The sequence below is a fragment of the Poecilia mexicana genome, unplaced genomic scaffold (genome assembly GCF_051168715.1).
Source record: "Poecilia mexicana isolate PSO_F unplaced genomic scaffold, ASM5116871v1 scaffold_22, whole genome shotgun sequence".
Lineage (NCBI taxonomy): Eukaryota > Metazoa > Chordata > Actinopteri > Cyprinodontiformes > Poeciliidae > Poecilia > Poecilia mexicana.
Genome location: NW_028263391.1, coordinates 14,347,973 through 14,369,091, shown reverse-complemented (window position 1 = coordinate 14,369,091; position 21,119 = coordinate 14,347,973). Strand labels below are relative to the sequence as shown.

General features: G+C 40.7%; 1 protein-coding gene across 1 annotated transcript in view; it reads right to left on the bottom strand.

The window, feature by feature from the left end:
• The window catches only part of runx3 (RUNX family transcription factor 3), a 54,388-nt gene that overhangs the window by 23,691 nt on the left and 9,578 nt on the right, over positions 1-21,119 (bottom strand). The window contains exons 3-5 of the mRNA XM_014987777.2: positions 7,861-8,102; positions 7,070-7,226; positions 5,232-5,336 (exon numbers count right to left, since the gene is read on the bottom strand). Of these exons, the coding sequence (XP_014843263.1) occupies positions 5,232-5,336; positions 7,070-7,226; positions 7,861-8,102 (504 nt within the window). The remainder of the gene's footprint in view (positions 1-5,231; positions 5,337-7,069; positions 7,227-7,860; positions 8,103-21,119) is intronic.

Genomic DNA, 21,119 nt, shown 5'->3' with positions numbered 1-21,119 from the left:
AAAAAAAAAAAATAGAAAAAAGGAGCACTGTCTGAGTCCTCGGTAAATTATTTGGTAATTTCTAATGAGTGCTAATCCTCTGTGTGGCGTCAGCAAAAATAATGTGGAAATTTTAAGCAGCCTGAAGCTGTTTTGCGTGCGTCTTTGAAAGTCATCAGCTGGCCCGAGGAGGTGGCATTTAGCTGTTTCTTTTTTAAACATCAAACAATATTCTTCTTTTTGTCTTGTTTCTGCAGCGACAGGACACCAAAGGACTCAATGGTACATCTTATTTTCTTTCTTTTTTTTTTGTAGTAAGAACCACATGAGGATTAACATAGCTGTGTGTAACAATTTGTCATACGGAGAGCTGGCCTCAAAGCTTCTAGATGTGGTTAAGGTGGCAAGAGAAGTTAACAAGCTTCCATATTTCTGTGTAATTTAATTATCTATAAATAAATTCATCAGAATTGCTGATGCACTAATCAAATTGATGTCGATTTCCTTTGGAAAAATAAACTTATTCTTAGGGTTATGTCAAATCAAAAAATGTGCCAGTTTTTTTTTTGTTTTTTTTGTAGAGATTTTAGGCTCAAGCACAACAAAAAATAAAAGAACTTTACAAAATTATTCCCTAATCTTTGGCTGACTTTAATTAAATTAAAAAATCTGTTTTGTTTTTTTTATTTCAGAATTTGCACTGCTGATCTTCAGTCGGATTCAATTAAGGGAAAATGGTCAAATTCCGATCTCTGGGCAATTTATTGGTATTGACTAATCATAGCACACATGCTCTCATGTCTGTCTTCATATCTGTAGTACAGGAGAAAAATAAACAGCGGCTTGACATTCTGCTTTACTCCTTCAGGGAGACGCTCATCTGCGCCCCATCACAACCCTCAAAACCTCAGAATGTGGTGAATGTCTTAGCCTGAAGTATATATAAAAAAAAAAAACACACCACTGCATTCCAGCGGATTTATCATATGGCCAATATTTGCTCTACATCTAATCGCTAAGACTGTGCATGATTTGTCGGCAGTGACCGAAGGGGAGGAAACATGCCACAGCCTCTAGTCACCGTAGACGCGGCAGAGGTTAATTTTTACCTCTCAACTTTAAGAGTACAATAAAACTGCTGCTCTTCTATTGTCTGTGTGAAACGGCACTTATTCAGACCGTCTTAATGACTGAATGTGAAATTAGATGGTGATGGATTTGATTATTAGGACTTCTGGCTTTGGTGCCTGTAGATTATAGATGTTTAGGAAAGCACCCAGAGTCTCACACGCTGCCGTCTCCCCCCACCCCTCCGCTGGCACTGATACACCTGTAGGCCTTTCTTTCAAAGACTCTCATCTCCATTTTCAAACATCAAAGTTGCCTTTGAGCGCAATCGGGACCGAGGGTGAGCCCTTTCATGTGATTTGTGGAGCATGGGCGTGGCGCTGTATATTAAGAGGGGGTGGTGATTACCTTTTTTCTTCTTCTTTTATTTTTTTTTTTAAAGAGATGCACCTGGCAGGTGCATGAGCCTGAGCACCCGCACACGCAAATGCATCAACATGCATGCTGTCTTTTTGTTTACTTTGCAGAGAGACTGCAATATCACAGGAAAAATAACACAGCAAATGTCATTGTTTGGCTATTTGCATACTTTGTACAGTCTGTGTGCCAAATGCAAATAGACTCAACCCGCCAACTCGAGCATGCTCACCCCCCCCCACCACGCCGAGTCCTTCCCCCACGCCCATCATTCTCCTGTAGGAGCTGAGCGAACACACCCAAGCGAGCAAATAGGAGCAAGAAAACACGGTGGTGGTACTCGTGCGCTTTTTGGTGGCGGGGGTCCCTTTGGGGTTACGATGTATCTCGCCTTCATCTCGATGCAAGCAGGTGTTGAGCTCACTGTACAGAGAGATCATTTCTATGAAACAAGCTGCCACTTCAACCTCACTGAATTGAAACAGCCACTGCTGATAAGAAAATGTCAGTTTTCAGATATGACTGTAAATACTATTTATTTATTTTTTTCTTTCACATGTTGCTGAAAATAAAAAGGGTTGGAAGCTATTAATAAAAACGCGATACTATCGGTAACAATTTTTTTATTGCCAATTATGAGAAGTAGGTAAAGGAAAAACTAGTTTTGCGGAAAATAAAATTTATGTTATCTAAATCAACTATTCAATCTATTTTGACATATTAAATTATTTGTTTTTATTTTATCTGCCGTCCCATTGAGATCTGACATCTTTTTCAAAAGGAAACTGCCAAGGAAAGCTAAAAATAATACTACTGATCAAAATATTTTTTTTATGTTTCTTACATGAAAACGGACATCTGTATTTAACAGCTGTTTTGCCAAAGTCTGAAGAGCAAACAGTCACAGCCACTGGCAGAAAACCAGGGTACAGAACTTTATAAATCCTCAAGTTTATTTTTTTTTACCTCTGAAATTAGATCCTCAACCCCTCTAGAGAAGTTGTGAATACAATTTCTAAATATCATTTCACAAGTTCAAAATATCTTAAGCTCAGTAGATGCAGAGCTGTCAACAACTCTTCCCCTGTCGGTAAATAGGTGAATGGTGATGTCATGTTGAAGCAATTTGAGAAAAACTTCAGAAGTCAATATAGCTCCTGGAATCTTCTTTACACAGAAATTATTTCTAATATTTTTTTTTCTCACATGTTCATTTGCTGCATGTCATTCCTTGCTGCTGTCATTGGCAGTTATAAGCACTGTTTCCAGTTTCAGCACAGCCAAAGGATGATAATAGTGTGTGACAAAGCTAAAGAAGTGCGTGCGCATGCGTGCGTCTGTGTGTGTGTGTGTGTGGGGGGGGGGGGGGTAGCTGTTATAATGACGAATGCCGGATGCATGATGAGGAAATCGGCAGCAAAGACGACAAAAATACTTAGCAGAGCATACTTTCTGTTCAGGGGCAGAACTTGTCTCTCTGTGTTTGTATCTGTGTGTGTCTGGGCATGTGGAGCTACTTTAGTGTACACAACTGTGCCCAGACGGTATGTGTGTCTAACCTACTGCTCAGGTGTTTTCAGAAGGCATGTCATTCTTTGTTTCATGGCCCCAGGCAAGCCACCGTTGCAGTCTTGTCCATCAGGTTCTCCCAACTGGATCAGCAAACATTAATTAAAACGTCCTCCCCCTCGGTGCTCGCTCCGCTGCCGCGGCTCGGCTGGTTTCCATGCAAATGCAGAGGGGCCCTGTCTGCACAAACAGCCTACCAAAGCCCTGAGCATGACGGCCCTGCTGCCTGAGCAGAAGCCCCAGCCTTTCTGCACGGCACTTTGTGTGGCATCATAAACCAGAAATCAAAGCTACTTGGGAGTACAAAGCTGTCCCCAAAAGGATGCAATTAATAATAAAAAAATTTAAAAAAAATCCTGGTAGTTTTATGGTGCCTGTCTGCTTTGTTCAGTAGTAGCGATGTAAGTCGGTTCCTTGTGGTTATAGAGGAATCTGATTATTTTTATGGTCCTAATAACATCTGAAAGGCAGCGAGTGTTCCTGTTCTCCGACTCTGCTGCAACATGACTCTGAGAATGTGTTCCTTGTTTAAAATATGAGAGCTCCTTTATATCATCTCGTGCAATTTCTATTTCAAGGCTACAAAGTCTCAAATGCAGTAAAGTGGGCCGAAATGTCATCTGAGCCCCGGATCTGAAAGCTCATTCAGCCCCAACATAATGGACAATATTAATATGCTATATTTGCTTGTTTTGTCAGCTGTTTAAATTACTTTGATGATGATGCGGGGATGATTAGATGTGTTGTTTCCATTGAGGTTTTAATGTTTCCTCCGTTATCAGGTGGTTGAGCTCATGAGGTTCTCTGTTGTAAATATGAAAATGATATTCATTTAAATCAGCTTCAGCAGAAGTTTATTTTCACTCCTTCTGTGAATTCAACTCGGTGAAAAAGCGTTTTTTAATGGAGCCTTAAATTCCTCCTGGCCTATATTAAACAGTGTCACTTTATAGCACTGAGCGCCAGAGTAAAAGTAGCTCGGAGCCGGAGCCGAAACGTGTCGACAGACAGACGGGAGACAACTTTAATGCGCGCAGTTATTTCAAACCAGGGACTGCACATCAGAACGCATTTATGCACAGACACACGCGTCTTTAGAGAACTTCTTTCTTTCTGTTCTACAGCAGAAATTGAAACCATGCACACACATAGTGTCTATTATGCAGTCAGTGTTCTGTATTATACCTCTGCAAATAGCATCCAGCATGGCGAGGGGGGCTACGGGGGGCTTGAGGAGTGGTGCTGCTCATATCCCCTCTCATGTGACACTGCTGCGCTCTGTTTTGACTGGGTTAAATCCACCCTGTCCCAGTATCCACCTCCACAAAACCACAGCGTCCATTTGTTCGGAGAAACCTTTAGCGCCACATTAAACGCGCACCCTTCATGGATGCCATCATAAAGACGCCCGTCTTGTCTAACTTTGAACCGTATAACACATTTATGCACGTACAGTTCTCCCCTGAAGCAATGGATGCATCTGATTAACATTAAGCTCCTCCATCCCCTCCGTATTGGCTGCTTTTGCCCCACATGTGAAGCGCAGCTGCATGTGGGTAAGCAAGGGCGCCAACAGCTTCAGAACGCCGTGGGAAGTGCCCCTGGCCTGCCCTGCGTTAAATCAACGAGCCACTTATGTGGTCAGCAGGTAGGACCCCTCTGACCAGCGCTGAGAGGAAGGCGAGGAGGAGCGGAGCCACCTGTGGCTTGGAGTCACGCTCAGCTCCTCTTAGTGGTCTTTGGTTTTCGCCTTAATGTGCTGCAGTTTCCTCTGAGTGGACCTTGACGGTGATCCTCACACACACACACACACACACACGCACACATGCACACACACTTGCACTGCTATTCTATTGAGAACAATAAGCTGCTCTACCTTCGTCCTCCAGAGACTCCATTCCTAACCACACCTTTTAACCAAAACCTTAATTTTATCTTAACCCCAAAACCAACTCTGGTGAAAAACTGGATTTCTGCACTTGTGAGTAGTTACACACCTACGCATGGACACGTATCAGCCTTGTTCTGTGTCTTTTTTTTTTTCCTAACGGCACATGAGTCATGCGTTTCTCTTACTGTGAACAGATACTGACACCCACACATGCTCTGATGGGATGGCTGTGCAGCAGCCGCATCTCTCCGCAGTGCATGCCAGATTTGTGGTGTGTGTGTGATGATGTCTGTGTGCGCGGACTTACTGCGCGGTTCCCGGGGTCCGTCCACGGTGACTTTGATGGCACGGTGATAGGTGGCCACCTGCGGCGGTCCGGTGAACACTGTGATGGTCAGGGTGAAGCTCTTTCCTGCAGCAAAACCACATTGCATTCATGATGACGGACCACTCATCATCGATTAGAATTACACTAAGCTCGACGATGCCTCATTTTGAAAATAAAATCAAACAATTCGATTTGAATCTGTGTTTATAATTTTTTTTTTGGGGGGGCGGGGGGGTGTGGAGGGTTGGTTTGAGATGATTAGATTTTAGAAACCTGATTAAATTGGATTAATAAGTCATTGCATATTTTCTTTGAGACCTTCAAATCAGTTCTCCCTGCTAAAATGAAAAAAAAAAAAAAAGAACCATATTGTTGACAGGTTTGCCATAAACATGATTTTGATTACTGTCAGAATGCCTTCCAGATTCCTCCCAAAGAGCTTACAGCAACAGAATATTATTGGCTAAATCTTGTCAGCATTTGAATCAAAGCAGTAGCAGAATGAAAGGAGGGCCCCGGGAGGGGAAAGGACCACCTCCATGAAACTGCTACCTCCCACTCTGACCAGAGTGTCTTATATGCATGTAAAATAATTTCTATATATTTTTAGAAATATGAGAAAAGGAGAACTTGGGTTACTCGCAAGACTTTTTATTTATTTACTTAACAGTGTTTTCTGTCTTGTGTAGTAATCAGTTTTGAATACCACAGCATAATAATATTATATTATGGCTTCCGAGGTATTTGTGCCATCCAGAGATTAGAAGTGACCATCTTTCTCACATTCACATATTTCTTGCACTAGAGTCTGTGCAAGAAGAGGAAGGCAGTGTGTGACGCCTGTGGTGTGTGTGTGTTTGGGAGGAAGGGGGGGGGGGACTTCTTATCTTAAAAACAAGAGAGCATGAGAGGAGAGCAGAAAGCTTTTTTTTTTGTTTTGTTTTGCATAAATTAAATATATACCCTATAACTGCTTTTATTTGTATTATTTAGGTTTGCTTGCAGCCTATCCATTAGACATGAATCTTGTGGTTTTTATATATATATATATATATATATATATATATATATATATATATATATATATATATATATATATATATATATATATATATATATGATGAGTGGGGTAAATAGTAAAAAAAAATGCCTTGATAATTAAAGAAATGCTTCTTCCACTCGGTGACATTCAAACTTTTGAATAATGTTTTATGTGGAGACAATCGGTTGTTTATGCTTTGACATTGAGAGGTTTTGATTTGCTTGATAGGGTACAAAAAATACAGTCAGCAGGCCTGCGCTTTAACCGCAACATCCTGCACTCGGGCCTTGATGTGTGAGTTTCTGCACAAGAATTAAACCCAACGCGGATGATAAAACCGGACTTAAAGAGTGGAATCAGCTGGTAAAAAAAAAAAGTGTGTACTCATCTTTCCACCTAGAAAGGATGGATGATTATTTGTGCTCTCTTAGATTTGGAATATACAGATAAGTTGCATCCGCGCTTCAAGGCCGTGATATTTGATAAGAAATGGACAGAGTGAAATTATCCACGCCAGAATGACTCATAAAACTAACGTAAATGTTTTAACTTTTTTAAATTAAAATGCTGATAAAGATTTCCTTATATGCTGAAGGAATGAGTGTACACAAACACGGAAATAAGATTGCGATCTATTAGTTTCCTGGGTAGAAACATTGTCATCGTCTAATTGTTTGCAAGAAGGCCCTGAAAGCATCTGTGAGAGCGCGCGCCTTTGCGTGTGTGTGTGTGTGTGTGTGTGAGAGAGAGAGAGGGTTTCATAGTTTTGACTCACCTCGTCCGCTCCTGCCCACGAAGCGGAGGTCGTTGAAGCGGGCCACTTGGTTCTTCATCACCGCGGAGGCGTTCCGCAGCTCGGCCGAGTAATTCTCATCGTTCCCGGCCATGACAGTGACCAGTGTCCCGTCGGGAACGTCGCCGAGCGCGACGACCTGGGCACGGGAGGAAAAGCAGGTGGTCACTGCGGGTCGCCAAAAATAATAATAATAATAATAATAAAAGAAAATCTCCGTTGGACTTCGCGTAGAAACCACATCCGGTTGTCCTATAATTAACTCCAAATTTCTTTTACAGTTTTCCCACAATGTTAGTAATGCAAATGGTATTAAACGTGTAGCATGCAGGAGAGAGATTTACCAATAACGCACAGCAGAATGAATCTACCGCTGACATCCAGTTAAATGTTTGTCAACATCTTGATTTGCATGGTGGCCATTCTATCTCTATCCGGCTATTTTTTCCCCCGATGTCTCATCATTTGGATAATATATTTTTAGAAAACTGTGAATAAAATTATGCAAAAATGGATAAAAACGAAGCTTTACTGCATCTTGGTTTCACATTTCCGACTTCAAATTCTAGCTCCAAATTGCAATGCCTCTGAATGTCTTACTGCGTCTTAATAATTAAATTTTAGCTCGAATAAAGTTCAGTGTAAATTTATAAAACACCAGCAGTTAAATTCCCATGCACAGATCAGACCATCTCTGTCATTACAGTGGGAAAGTAACTCTGTGCATTATTAAAATGAGGAATAGTTAGTTATTTAGAAACCACCAATCTTGCCTTGAAAGCCACGGGAAGCGTCTTGTTGCACCGCCAGTGCGACGGCAGCACGGAGCAGAGGAAGTTGGGGCTGTCGGTCCGCACTAGCTCTCCAGCGTGGTCCGCCAGGACGTCCACCACGTTCCTGTTGTCTGGCCGCGTCCTCAGGGGCCCCGGGGTGGCCATGGGCCCGTTGCCGTCTCCGATCTTACTGCAGGGGAAGGACGTGGAGGGCGGTGTGAACCGTCTTGTGGTGGGCGGCTCTACGGGAATATGCATCACAACAGCTTGGGTCAGCGCCACCTGACTGGGGTTGTGTCAAAGTCTCTGGAGGACAGGCAAACTCAGGTTATTGGGGGGAGTTCGTGTCTCTCTTTCTGGTCCAGACGTCGCTGGTCTCAAAGGATGGAGGCGAACGCGAAGGGGGGCGAAAAAAAAGTTCCACTGATTGAATAAAAAAATTAATAATAATAAAAAAATAACAATACACTCTGCTGACTGTGGCGTTAGATCAGCAACCCACAATGTCTCATCCTGAAGAACATCAGAGTTGCATATATGTATCTAACAAGCTGACGCTGTCCAAACTCTGCGCAGGGTTGGACTTTTCTATCTGCGCTCGGATCTACCGCACACTTGAATACTTTCAGCCGCGTGTAAACAATACATCAACACCACAGAGCACTCTAACTCTCGGTTAAAACACCAAACTAAGGAAAAAATCCCCCTAAATATTTTTGGAACAAAACGATAATCCAGCCACGATACATGTAAAAGTTAGAGTCCAGCTCAGCGGTTGTCGCAACTTCTAAATATCACCATAAAACTACCATCACCGCTGAGCAAAAGAGAGAGAGAGAGAGAGAGAGAGAAATATATCTAACTTGAATGTCCTGAACTCGAATAAAAGCAATCAAACTGCAGCAGTCCTTTGTTCGTGCGTAAAAGTAATTTTCCCGATTGGATCTGCGAGATCCTGAAATAAAAAGGAACGGTTCCCCGTCGCTCCAGCTGGATTTCCTTTCAAAGTTATCCTTTATGGGGCGCAAAGAAGGAGACTTGTGGCTGAGCAGGCTGCAGAGTGCCGCGATATTACTTTTACACAACTCATTTCAGCTTTTGGTGACTGGGTTCAGCCAATGAGTGCGCTGGGTTGGGCTTTGGCGCACCAATCAAAGTGCGTCGCTTCTTCTCCGGATCTGCCCCGTTGTCACATACTACACCGGCTCAATTATTGATACATATCTGCTCTTCTCCGTGAGCTGCAGACTACATGGGTAAATAGTTTTCTTATAAGTTATGAATTATTATAGTTCTTTTTTTTTACGCACAGCTGATAACGTACAGCAATAAGATAAATGTGATGCACATAAAATTTGATGGACTTAATGGTGTTAAAATGGTCTCAGATTTAGATCTGATGTATTAAAAATCGAGTCCATACAACGCAACTGCTGCGACAGGAAAACAAAACATTTAATTAAATATCTTAAACTTTATTCTCTTCACGTTGATTTATTTCATCCCATGTCACTGACTTGTTTTTTTTTCTTTTAAATCATTATTATTTGATCTGTTTGTCGTCTATCTAGAAAAACTCTCACAGACCTGTGGTTTTAATTGCACTAACTCATCTTGAAAAGCCATCAGCCATGTCTGGCGGCTCCATTGCTTCTTCAAGTAAATAAAAACTTTCATAAAGCAAAATTGGGGTTTCGGGCAGATTCTTATCGCGTTAATTACCTGGTTTGAATTAAATATAGAAAATTAAAACAAGCGTGCAATGGTCTCTTAATTGCCTCCACATCAAACACGCAACCCATTTATAATTGCATGCGTCTGTGTACGCCAGAGGCTTAAATTATTAGGAACTCAAAAAGTTGCATGAAATGACGGCACACCCTGCAAAACTCCGAGGCCATACGTCCTTCTGACACTAGTTGGCGCGTTTGCCTTTTCAATCGCTGTCGGCTCGACCAGTCTGAGGCACATATTTCACACTTACTGAGGCACAGAGAGGAGGGCAACCTTTATCTGCCTGCGAGAGAGTCGGAAACCTGAAATATTCTAGACTAAACCCAGAAAGTTAAATACGACACTTTAAGGTTTTTCATGCTGAAAACGCACTTTTTCCCCCCATCACTTCATAAGGTCATATTTGATTTATATACTTCTGTTTGTTTTTTTTGCTGGAAGTTTTAAATATCATTAAAGCTTTTAAAATAATACCTACTGTGCCTTAAAATGAATGGGGACCACATTTTCGACTTCATATTTGATATGAGTTTTTGTCCTTAACGGAGCCGAAGTTGGCAATTTCTACTAAAATAATCAGTACATCTTTACTATTTGAGTGTAAATTCTAGAAACTGCTATTGTGGATTTAAATGGTCAGCATTAATTTGGTAAATATTGGACGGCGAAATTATTTATTTAGCTATTCGTAATTCTCATTTATTTTTTCCTATTAATGATGAGAAGCATCCGTCTTTCTTATCTTGATCCCAGATTTAAAAAAATAAAGAAATAAATCATTCGAACATATTTTTAAGCGCATCTATGCTTTGCATCAGAGGGTGTGTAATTATGGGGCCCCGTTGTCGTCGTGCTCACGCGCGTTTTGCGCGTGCGTGGTGGCTTTTAAGTTGTTTACTTGCAGGAGAATAAATTAAGTGGCGAGAAGAGACGCCAAAAGTGGCTTTAAAATTTCTTTAATCACCCGTTAGTCTCGTCAGAGGTACAGTGTGATTGGATGTGGGGGAAATGAATTAAAATAAAAATTTTTAAAAAAATGGTAATTTTAAGATTAAGTTTTACTATAAAGAAATCAATCAATCAAGTTTAATTGAGTGATTAAAAAGATGATTTTCTGCCAAAAAACAGAAAGAAAAGAAATACAACACATAAGATGTTTTAGTTGATTAAATTAAATTAGTATTGTACTAGAGCTACAAACTTGACACCTTTTTGTTTCTATGTTGGTTATTGTTGCAACAAAATCCCCCCCCCAAAAAAAAACTAACAAAAAAAAAAAATTCTTAAAATCTACTAATTTGCTTATGTGGAAAAATTACCTAAGAGCTGTCTGACTGACAGGAATGCCCTCCAGAATGTTTTTTACTGAGTGACCAAATGGTGGTCCTTCAGAGGCGAGACACCAAAACCAAATCAGAAAGGAATTTCAGTTTTATGTGACAGAAATAAGAAACTTAGGTCTCATTTAAAAAAACAAAAACAAAAAAAACAAGAAAACCTGGCTTTGTTACATTTTTTTATTTTAAACAACCTAGTACTGTTACTAAATTGCTGAAAATCTGTCAATATATGTGAGCGTGTGATACAGTTATTGTCCAAAGTACTGTCCCTCTCTTAATTTCTGACATATCTGATTCTTCTGCCAGTAGAAAATTTAATATGCAAACCTGCTTTAAAAACGATACCAATTGTTTTTAATTACCTAGTTTTACCACGTCGTGGTCATATTATTAAATTAAATCTTTTCTCTGTTGACTGCTATAAAATAATACTTCACCTAAAAACATTGTGCAAGAAAGTGTACAAGTACAAAATGACATCATCTTAAATTATTTCAAGCCAATGAATGGTGGGCCTTGTGCCGCTGACCCTTCCTTGATGGCCCTACTGCTAAATAGGATTTTAGCAAAATAGGATTTTGAGTAACACGACAAAATACTTGAAACGAGTCCGATTCAAATTAAGGGAGAAAGAATAGTTAAAAAAGATCAAAAATCAGAAATTTCCCTCAGTTCTAGCTCACATTGTCAGTTCACATCAGCGGTACCCACAGGGGGAGTTCTGAGGAGAGAATGGCTGCTCTGATATATTCAGTGTGGTGCCACACAAAGATTGCTGACTTGCCACCTCTTGCAAAACTTTCTGAAGCGTTCCCTGCATTCAGGGATCAAGTCTGCAACCCTTAATCTAAAAAAAAAAAAGGAAAAAATAAAAAAGCATCATGTCCATTCAGATCACCTATCATGCAGCATCTATTTCAAGTACAGCTCAACTGGGACAGTGACAATGCTGCTGATATTTTAGTCGCCCTCCTGCCGTAGTTCATTATTAATACGTGACCGCATGCTCCAGCTTCACCCCACTCAGCCGTAATGTGCGCTCCGGGCGCCTGTCACATTTAGACCTCGGCATTTCAGCACGCAGTTTCTACGGTTTCAGCCGCACAAGCATTGAGGACGGAGCCCGCCGTGCCCCTGAACGATTTTTAATGATCCGAGTGGGCTGAGCCTGAAATCAAGACAAGAGCTCCTGGAGGACATGTGAAACCCCCGGACCCACCTCAAAAATAAGCCGTGGCATATAGGTTACTTGCCATTAAAAGAATAAAGAGGGAAACGGAGCCTGCAGTTGCAAATGACAAGAGCATCACATCATTGTTAACAAGTGGTTACAACGTGAAAACTTGTGATTAAGACGTTCTCTCCATTTGAATTTTCCAGCTAAGCAAAAAAAACAAGAGCTTACTGTATCAGAAAATTGACAAACTATTGGAAAGATCATCTAAAAACATTTTTCTTTTTAATAATTTGAACCAAAGATCTAATTTCGGAGTTCTTGCATTGACTCTTTCCATCGTTATTCTGCTTTAAAGCTGAAGTAAAAACCCCAGATACTTTAAGTTTTCTTGTGTAATGAGTCAGAATGTAAAGACTAATATGACTGTGATCACCCTTAGCAGAGAAACCAGTGAAAGCCTTTGGGGTCTGCAATATATACCTGCCTCTAAATGCCACCCACACAGCTTTCAGCGCCACTTAAAAGTCACTTTGAAGCCGGGGACAGTCTCGGATACATGAAGCTGCTTTCAAAGTTTCTTGTTTTTTACTGAATTTGATCTATTAGCTTGTGTAAACTCCCAGGCTATTTTCAGTTCAGACGTGGCACACATAAGCCTTTTGAAGGGGTAGTTATTCATTTGGAAAAAAAAAAAAAAGAGGGGGATAGAGGTAGGGAGAGGGGGGCAATTAGAAATAGTTTGAGGTTCGGCGATGACATAAGACAAAGATTTCTATCTTTAGAGAAGCTGTGGCGCTCACACATTTCTGTACATTCACAAATTACAGGGCGAGCTTTGGCCCTCAACCCACCGAATGCATTCCTTCCGAAAAGTGTCTGCTCGAGTTTCAGCCGGGGGTTTCTCTTCAGTGGAAATATGAGTGTTCTGAATGAACGACTCCTATGAAATGGAGTTTTATTCCTCTCGGATTAAATTAGCTCTTCTTTTGGGGCTTGAGGTATTTTTTATTTTTTTTCTCCATGAATGATGAATTCTGCGGTGGCTGTGGAACGTCGGGCTTGTTTACCCTTCCCTCCTATTTTTTCTCTTTTTTGTTGAAACGCAGTTCGCTGTGAAGTGGACTTTTTTTCTGCTTGATATGACAAGAGTGTCTGTGATTAGACTCCCCAAGCATGATGTAAGTCACCAAAAGTCATTTGTGCCAGTCTCCTCAAAGCCAAATCATATTCTAGCGTCAGAGTGTTTATATACACAAGTATATGGAGAAACTTTTAAACAACACTGAGTGGGTACAGACTGTTTGGGTTTTGGGTCTTTCGCTGCTCTGATGGCTGATTCTTCCTCAAATTTTGATTACACAACGTGTCAGCACATCACAATTGGCGGTCATTTTTGTCCATTTTGATGTTCAGACAAGAAAATAGGAAACACATTGAGCAATTTCGATCATACAAATTTGTATGTTTCTTTTTTGTCCACAGAGGTCGTCTGTGTTAGTTTTAATGATGGCAGGAATGCATCTGTGTACTCAAACGTCTGCAGTTTTTCTCATGGAGCTCTGCTTTGTACATCCAATAACTCATAAATAAGAGTGTCAGGCCCCTAATTTCAGATCCTTGAAGGCACCGAGAGCGTATTTTATCCAGGCGAAAATGAACAGAGCGGTGACATTTCCAAACCCAGCACCTAATTACTATGTAAGCGTGATGAGCTGAGATGCAGCGGTCACCGGAGGAGACAATGAGCACATTCATCTCATACATCTTTAATATTCTGCTTGCATTTTAGAAAAAAAAAAAAAAAAAGGTGCAGAGCAGAGGGCTTATTAAATTTGTCTGAAACAACCGAGCGTCATAATGGCTGCTAAGGGAAAACTCCAAAAAGGTTTTTATTTCTATCTGCTGAATGTAAACAGGGTTCTTAAAGAGATTTTCAGACATGTGCTGCATGTAGCTGTCTGACACATCCTTAATCCTCCAGAGTAATCTAAATATATTTACTCAAGTACCACATTTAATTAGCAATTCTATTTATTCTCATACTGTGAAGTCAAAGAAAATTTATTTTTTTATGTTAAACATTTAATTTCAAACATTAGACAAAGTATTTTTTAAGTTACAATTTTTAAATCGAGAGGATCTGTGATGCCTTATCAAAGTGACAGCTGCACTTTAAAATGATCTTATGGCTTAACTTAAATAAGAATAAAAACCATCTAAGTATATATTGGTTCAGATATGTAAAGGAAATCAAATATGCAGACTTATTAAAGGTGAAAACAATTATTTGAAGTGCTGAATCTGATTTATTTTGTAAAATAATAGACTAGCTTGCAAAACATACAAAGGAACATTAACATTGCACTCCGATTTGTCAAACATGTTTTCATGCAGGCCATAAATTTTACATAAAGATGCTGTTTCCAATCATTCTTTCTGCTAATTTCATTTCTGGAAATAAATTCAAGACTCCTCCTTCATTTACTGTTTTGACCACAACTTTAGCCTCAAGGTTCCAGTCGCAACAAAAAAACAAAGTTGATTCAAAACTGTAGTTGGTATCAATTGTCAAGTGAGTAGAGAAACACGGCGATAAGACTGCTCAATATTTTAGGCAGCGTTATTGTACTGCTTTTGTTTTAAACCCCCGCTGTGATTCGAACATCTTGGGAACTTTTACTAAGCTGTCATTATGACTGTATCTTCTGCAACATTGTTAATAAAGGTCAGGTTTTGCATGTTTAAAGGTTAAAACAAACTCTTCTGGTAGATATTCATATCTTCCCTTAAAAGTCACGTTACTTAGACAACATAGGATGCAAATGTTTCCTTAGTTTTTTTTTTTAGATAATCAACAAGTAAACTGAACAAATTTGTAGTACAAAGGGGCTGTTAGAAAGCAGAACAAAACTTTGCGAGGCGAAAATTTATCAGATGTTATTCTCATGTTTTAATATACTACCAGACATCGGGATACATTGTCACAACTGTATTCAGCACCAGATGTTTGCTGGGGAACAAGCTTGGAGCAATTTGTTAACCAGTAGAATTGACCTTTAGTTACAGTAAGCAAATACACATTACGTCTCGACAATCAAAATGTGCTGAAAGTATTACATGAGGATGAAATAATCACGATTTGGGCTTGTGTTGCAGCTTTTAACATGACACTTCCAGTAAAAAATAATGAAATCTGAAAGCAAACTTCAAGCCGTCCAGTAAACTGCTGTTTGAAGAAGCACTGTTTGCATTACATGATGATTTTAGTTTCAGAAATTCTGTGTTATGGTCCAGATGATACTGGGAAGACTGCCGACTTACCATTAACTCAGTAGACAGTCACTGATGCCTTCTACGAGGAGGGTAAGTCACAGAAGAACTTCACTGAAATAATTCTCTGTTTCCAAGCATGTTAATAATGGAAAGTTGAGTTGATGGAAAAACTGCTGCACAAAAAGGTGCACAAGGAACATGCCGTTTTGTTTTCTGAAAAACCACATTTTGGGCAGAAACGAATGCCTCACATACATGTCTGTGTTTGGAATGAATCTGTATCACACATGGGTTCACATTTTGATCCAAATTGCTGAAATAAATTCACTTTTTATAGTATTCTGATTTATCCACCAGCTGTTGCATGTTCATGCAAGTTCCATTCAAACACAAAACTTTGAAATCGAGACGCTTTTTTACAAATAGGAAATGTCTGCATTTTACATTTTTCACATTGTCTAATGGGCCTAAATAGGCAGAGATTTTTAATAACCAGCATTCAAAGTCAGCATTCATTTAGATATTACAGTACCTTAATGCATATTGTTTAAATATGTGACAAGAAAGTATAGTTTATTGTTAAACGAAATGATTTAATTGAGATTATTCAACACTTTTGATGCTATTTTAAAGAAATGTGCTTGATTTGTGGCTTCTTCTTAAATATTTGTTTTATTGTGTGTTTTCAGATATAACATATTTTACCTCAGAGCAACTAGTGATATTGAATGTATAATTCAAAAACAAATTTGAATCCTTTTGCAGATTTTTTCTACTTTACATGGTACTTTGAAGGAGTTTTATTTTTTTAACACTTGCACTCTTTCAATAGATTTTTCTTTTCCTCCACTGTTTCCTGAATTCAAATCCAGTTTTTGGTACCAAAACGTAATTGTGTGACCAAACGGATGTCTCTTTTCAACACCAAAGTTTCAGGAGCTGTTCATTCGTGGTACAGATTATGAGGCAGCCTGATCGGTTCACTGTAATCTGGGATTTGAATGGGGTCAGACCCTCTCCCTGTCCTTTCAGCCGCAGTTCAATAAGACACTCCACACCCTGAGCTGCCGGGGGCTGGGTGGTGGGGGTAACTCCCCGTAGACCTCAGTGTCACGCTCGCCCCGCCCTCACATCATCCGTCGGGTACACTCACCCAACGATGACAGTGAGCTGCCTGTGATGTGGTTTGCAGGCCTGTTTATTCTTTTGGAAACCCACTAAAAGTAGAACTGGATGGTAAGCTCACCAAAAGGCCCCAGTGCCTATTATAGGAGCACTTTGGGTTGAGTTTTGATCTGGTGGGTTTGTAAATAGGGCCCTGCCTTGCTGCGGGGCACCACTTTTTGGCTATATTGTTTAGTGTGACCTGAAGGAAAGTTTCTGATGCTCATCATGATTTGTAACCTGGAACCAAATTAATGTAACGTGTGGCATTTAGCGTTGTGTACGCCATGAGGACATCAGCGTACGGTATTCATAATGCTGCTGATGATGGACGAAGGATTCATGAACGTACCCTGCGCTGCTTTTCTTCATGGTACTGAAGGACAGATTGCATTTCTTCTTCCTTTATTTACCCCTGAAAGTCAGTATAAGTTTTAAATCTAAATGAGACCCATAAATACGTCAACTCCCCCATTTTTTTCAGTTGTGGTTTTTGGTGTGAGCTATAATCATTTCTCATCTTTCTTTGTCTCTGGGTCTGTGTCTGTTTGTGTGTATCGACACACATCCACACACAAATGCAGTGTTTCTCCTTTTCTGGCGAGGGCTTCTGATGCAAGGACGGCAATCTGTAATCTGTAGTAATTGTATGTTGCAGAAAAACATTTTTCCGCTGTGGTAATCGCTGCAATATGTGCAGTTGCCTTGCCAAAGTGACAGCACCACCACCCCCTACAGACAAACACATAAGCCATCGTGACTTTGCCAAAAGAGCCCTGCTAAAAGTTTGCTGAGTGCACCTAAAGATGGCTCAGGGACAGACAAAAACTGAAGGATTGGGAAACACTAACACTTAGAGTGGAAGGAAAAAGCATCGGCACCCCTGAAGCCTCATAATATTTTGCCGCGTTACAACCACAAACTTCAAAGTTGTTTATTGAGATTTCTATATAACAGAGAAACACTAAGTGGTGAATAATTATGAAGTTGAAGATAAAAAAAAAAATTAAAAAAAAATCTCACTAGAAATTTAACTGCTCTGTGCAATCCTCAGAGATTTGTTGATAACATTAGCGAACAAACAGCATCAAGAAGACCATTAAACACTGCAAGCCAAGTCGGGACCTAAGGTTTGGAGAAGCTTTAAGGCTCTCTCATGCTTCATCCGAAACAGAAGCATCGACCTGCAGTCACGTGCTTGCAGGACGCTCAGATTCACACACATCTTTCACACACGGCACAGACAACCTGGGAGCACACCTCCCGCTTCAGTATGCGTCTCGCCGCTAAAGCATATGTAAACGAAACTCTCACAAAGAGAGTGCCACACTGTAATTCAGGCATCTTCCTGCGTGGACATTTGTGGTTTCCATTATATAAAGCAACACCACACCTAAACGTTGAACCCCTTACATAGCTCTGTTCAATATATTATCACAACTATGGCACCATTTCAAATCCGTCACAACATGGCTGTCAACCAGGAGCTACTGAGATTCTCAACTCAGGTGTAAAAATCTGTTGTCATCCACCAATCTGGGCTTCATGAAGAAGCGTCGAGAATGTGGCGATTTAAAGAAAGAAAAAAAAAATGCAAGTATGATTTGCTGTTTGCCACAAGCCCTGCAGGGGACACAGTTCTGGTCAGATGAGGTAAAAATTTTACGTTTTGGCCTACTTGCAAAACAATTTGTGTGGAGGAAAACTATCTCTGCACATTTTCCTATGACACACAGTGATGGCTGCATCACAGTGGATGGATGCTTTTGTCTTCTCAGGAGCAGGAAAACTTGTCAGAGTTCATGAGAACATGAATTGGAACTGAACACATGGCTGTACCAGAAGAAAACCTCGAAAAATAAGGCTGTGTTAATGGTTCAGTCAAAGTTCTTAATTTGTCAATAACTGAAAACTGATATTCAGACTTTGGCCATTCAGTCTGGATGAGATTGAGCTATTTTGCAAAAAGAATGGGCATAGATTTCAGTTTCTAGATGTGCAAAGCTTTAACGTCCAACTGTCATTCCAGCCATATTGCTGACTCCATTGAGATAAACATATGCATGCCACACTTTTCAGGTTAATGTTTATATACGTTTTTGAAACCCAGGTGTCATTTACAATTATGCACTAATTTGTGTTGCTCCGTCCTCTGAAATCTGCATGAGGTTTGCTGTTTGTAACAGGGGAGCAAATGTGAAAAAGTTCAATGGGTACGAATACTTTTTCACGCATTGTACAAGCAGCACCTGTGGGACTGTCTGAATGCATTCACCTTCTGCCAAAGATTTACAGTTCCTGTTAGTGACAGTTTAACTGCCACGCACTGGTGCCAGAGCCCAGCTGCCACACACAGATCAGTATTTTAAATCTTTCACAGAAGCCACATCAATTCACTCCTCTTCTGCTCCTTAACTGCTAGCGCAAACTGCAAGCAGGTGATGTTCCCAAAAATCCTCTCGTAATGAAGTTATCCTGGAAAATCGGGTCTAATTTCAGAGTTCCTCTTGCTTATTTGAAGTCTCGGCCACATTAAATGTAGGGGATGTAGAGACGGTCTGTGGCTCAACCATTGATGCATATTTATCAAACCATCGTCTGCCATTTCATCACTCTCACACCAGCAACTGCTCAGTTCTGTTGGACTGTGGCGCTGCGCTGTGAGGTCACCGACACGCCGAGAGTCTGAGCGTGAGCTGCGTTGTGTGTGTGATGAAGACGACGGCGTGCTTCACATCTCACCACCTCAGCAAGTAACCTCTCTGTCGTTGCATCGAAGCAGTGAAATCATTACCTAGTGCGTCATCGGCCCTTTGCACAGCAGTGCCCCAAAAATATGTCAGCCCAGTTTGTAACCACACACACCTACTAAAAGGACAAGTAATGCTCGGAGACATTTATAGATACACAGCACAGACACCAAGATTGCAACCAGACTGTGTGTGCAAACCTTTTCCTCTCTGGGCTGCTACCCTGGCTGCTGAAGCCATCCAACCTCCCTGCAGTTGAACTTCCCTGTGTCTGCAATGGAGTCTCTGTGTCAGATCAAACAGCTCCCTCTGACGTGGAGAGGAGACAGATCGCGGAGCTGGAAGCCATTCAGTCTGACAGCTCGAACACGTTTGAATGGCAACCCAGCCTGCGTCTACTCTTCCCTCGCTCGAGATCCCACACAAATATAGTAGCGCCACCGGAGAGAGGGAAGAGGGGGTGAGGAGAGCAGGGGAGCAGCAGCAGCAGCAGGGGGAGGAGGGGGGCATAGCAGTCTGTCAACTCGGAAAATAAGTTGTGAGGCTTCCCTCTCACACAAAGGCAAAGCCCCACAGCACACAGACCTCGCTCAAAATGAAATCGCATGTGAGCCGAATATTAGGAAGTGCGCATGGCTTCCAGCAACCACCAGGCCCTTATAGCCAAGCCTGTAAACCACATTTTCACCAGCAGACAATGGCTCTTTGTGCATGTTGTGTGGCTGTGCCCCCCCCCCCCCCACCCTTGATTGAAGCCCTACACATTTGAAAAGTTTGATTGAAACCGATGAGGAAGAAGCGTCAGTTTTAAAACGCTTAATTATCAGGGACGATGTCGGTAGGGGTGAACAGGATGGTCTGCCCTTATTTAGCACCACTGCAGGGGAGAACTTTGATGTGGCTGCTCGTGGAATGCTGTTGTTCATTCCTCTCTGCAACAAAAGCCACATGTTTTTACTTTTTCAGACTAGTCACTGTTACTTTGAACTGTGAAGGAACATGGTCAGGTCTGCAACGCATGATGTGAAGAGCGACGACTGCACTGTACGTTCAAATGGCTTTGAAAGTGTTTTTCACCAACAAACAGTAGACTGGAGCTTGTTTTATCATCTGGTTTTGTCTTATCTGTACATTTTATTAGGAATACAAGTCATTATAATCAATCTGTCCTGCATATAGCATCCGTATCTCCTTGCTCCCCCTTGGAGTACATTATTATACTCTTACATCCACCTAGTGCTTTTCCTCCTTAATCTAGGTAAGACGTTTATAAAACTGTTTTGTTTAGGTCAGCATTGCCACCATTTTTGGGTTTGTCCTAAGCACCTTTATGCTTGGTGGCTTTTGAAGTACTTTGTCAAATCTTTCAGTGGGTGTTTGTTTCACCTATGGGCACATTTTTTAATCATACTTTTTCCTTCCCCTAAACTTTCTATTGACGTATGCATACAGCACAGTCTTTTGCATTAGACTTTTTGTGGCTTACCCTAATTGCAGAGGTGTCAGTGACTTTCTGGTGAACAGCTGTCAGTTTAGACGTCTTTCTCGTCACTGCGTCGGCCATGCCAGCAGCATTTGTCTGATGGTGACTTAATAGAATATTTAAAGAAATAGGATTTTAGGTTTTCATCAGTAATAATGGAATAATAGCTTAAAATAAATAACTGCAGTGTGTGACCAATCTATATGGTGAAAAAGTTTTACTTTTTGAACTGAAACAGGTTCTTGAAACAGATTGACTTTTCAAAGATGTTCAGACTGAGATGCACCATTTCTTTCTTAAAGAAATTCATGAGATAAATATTTACTCTGAGATGCATT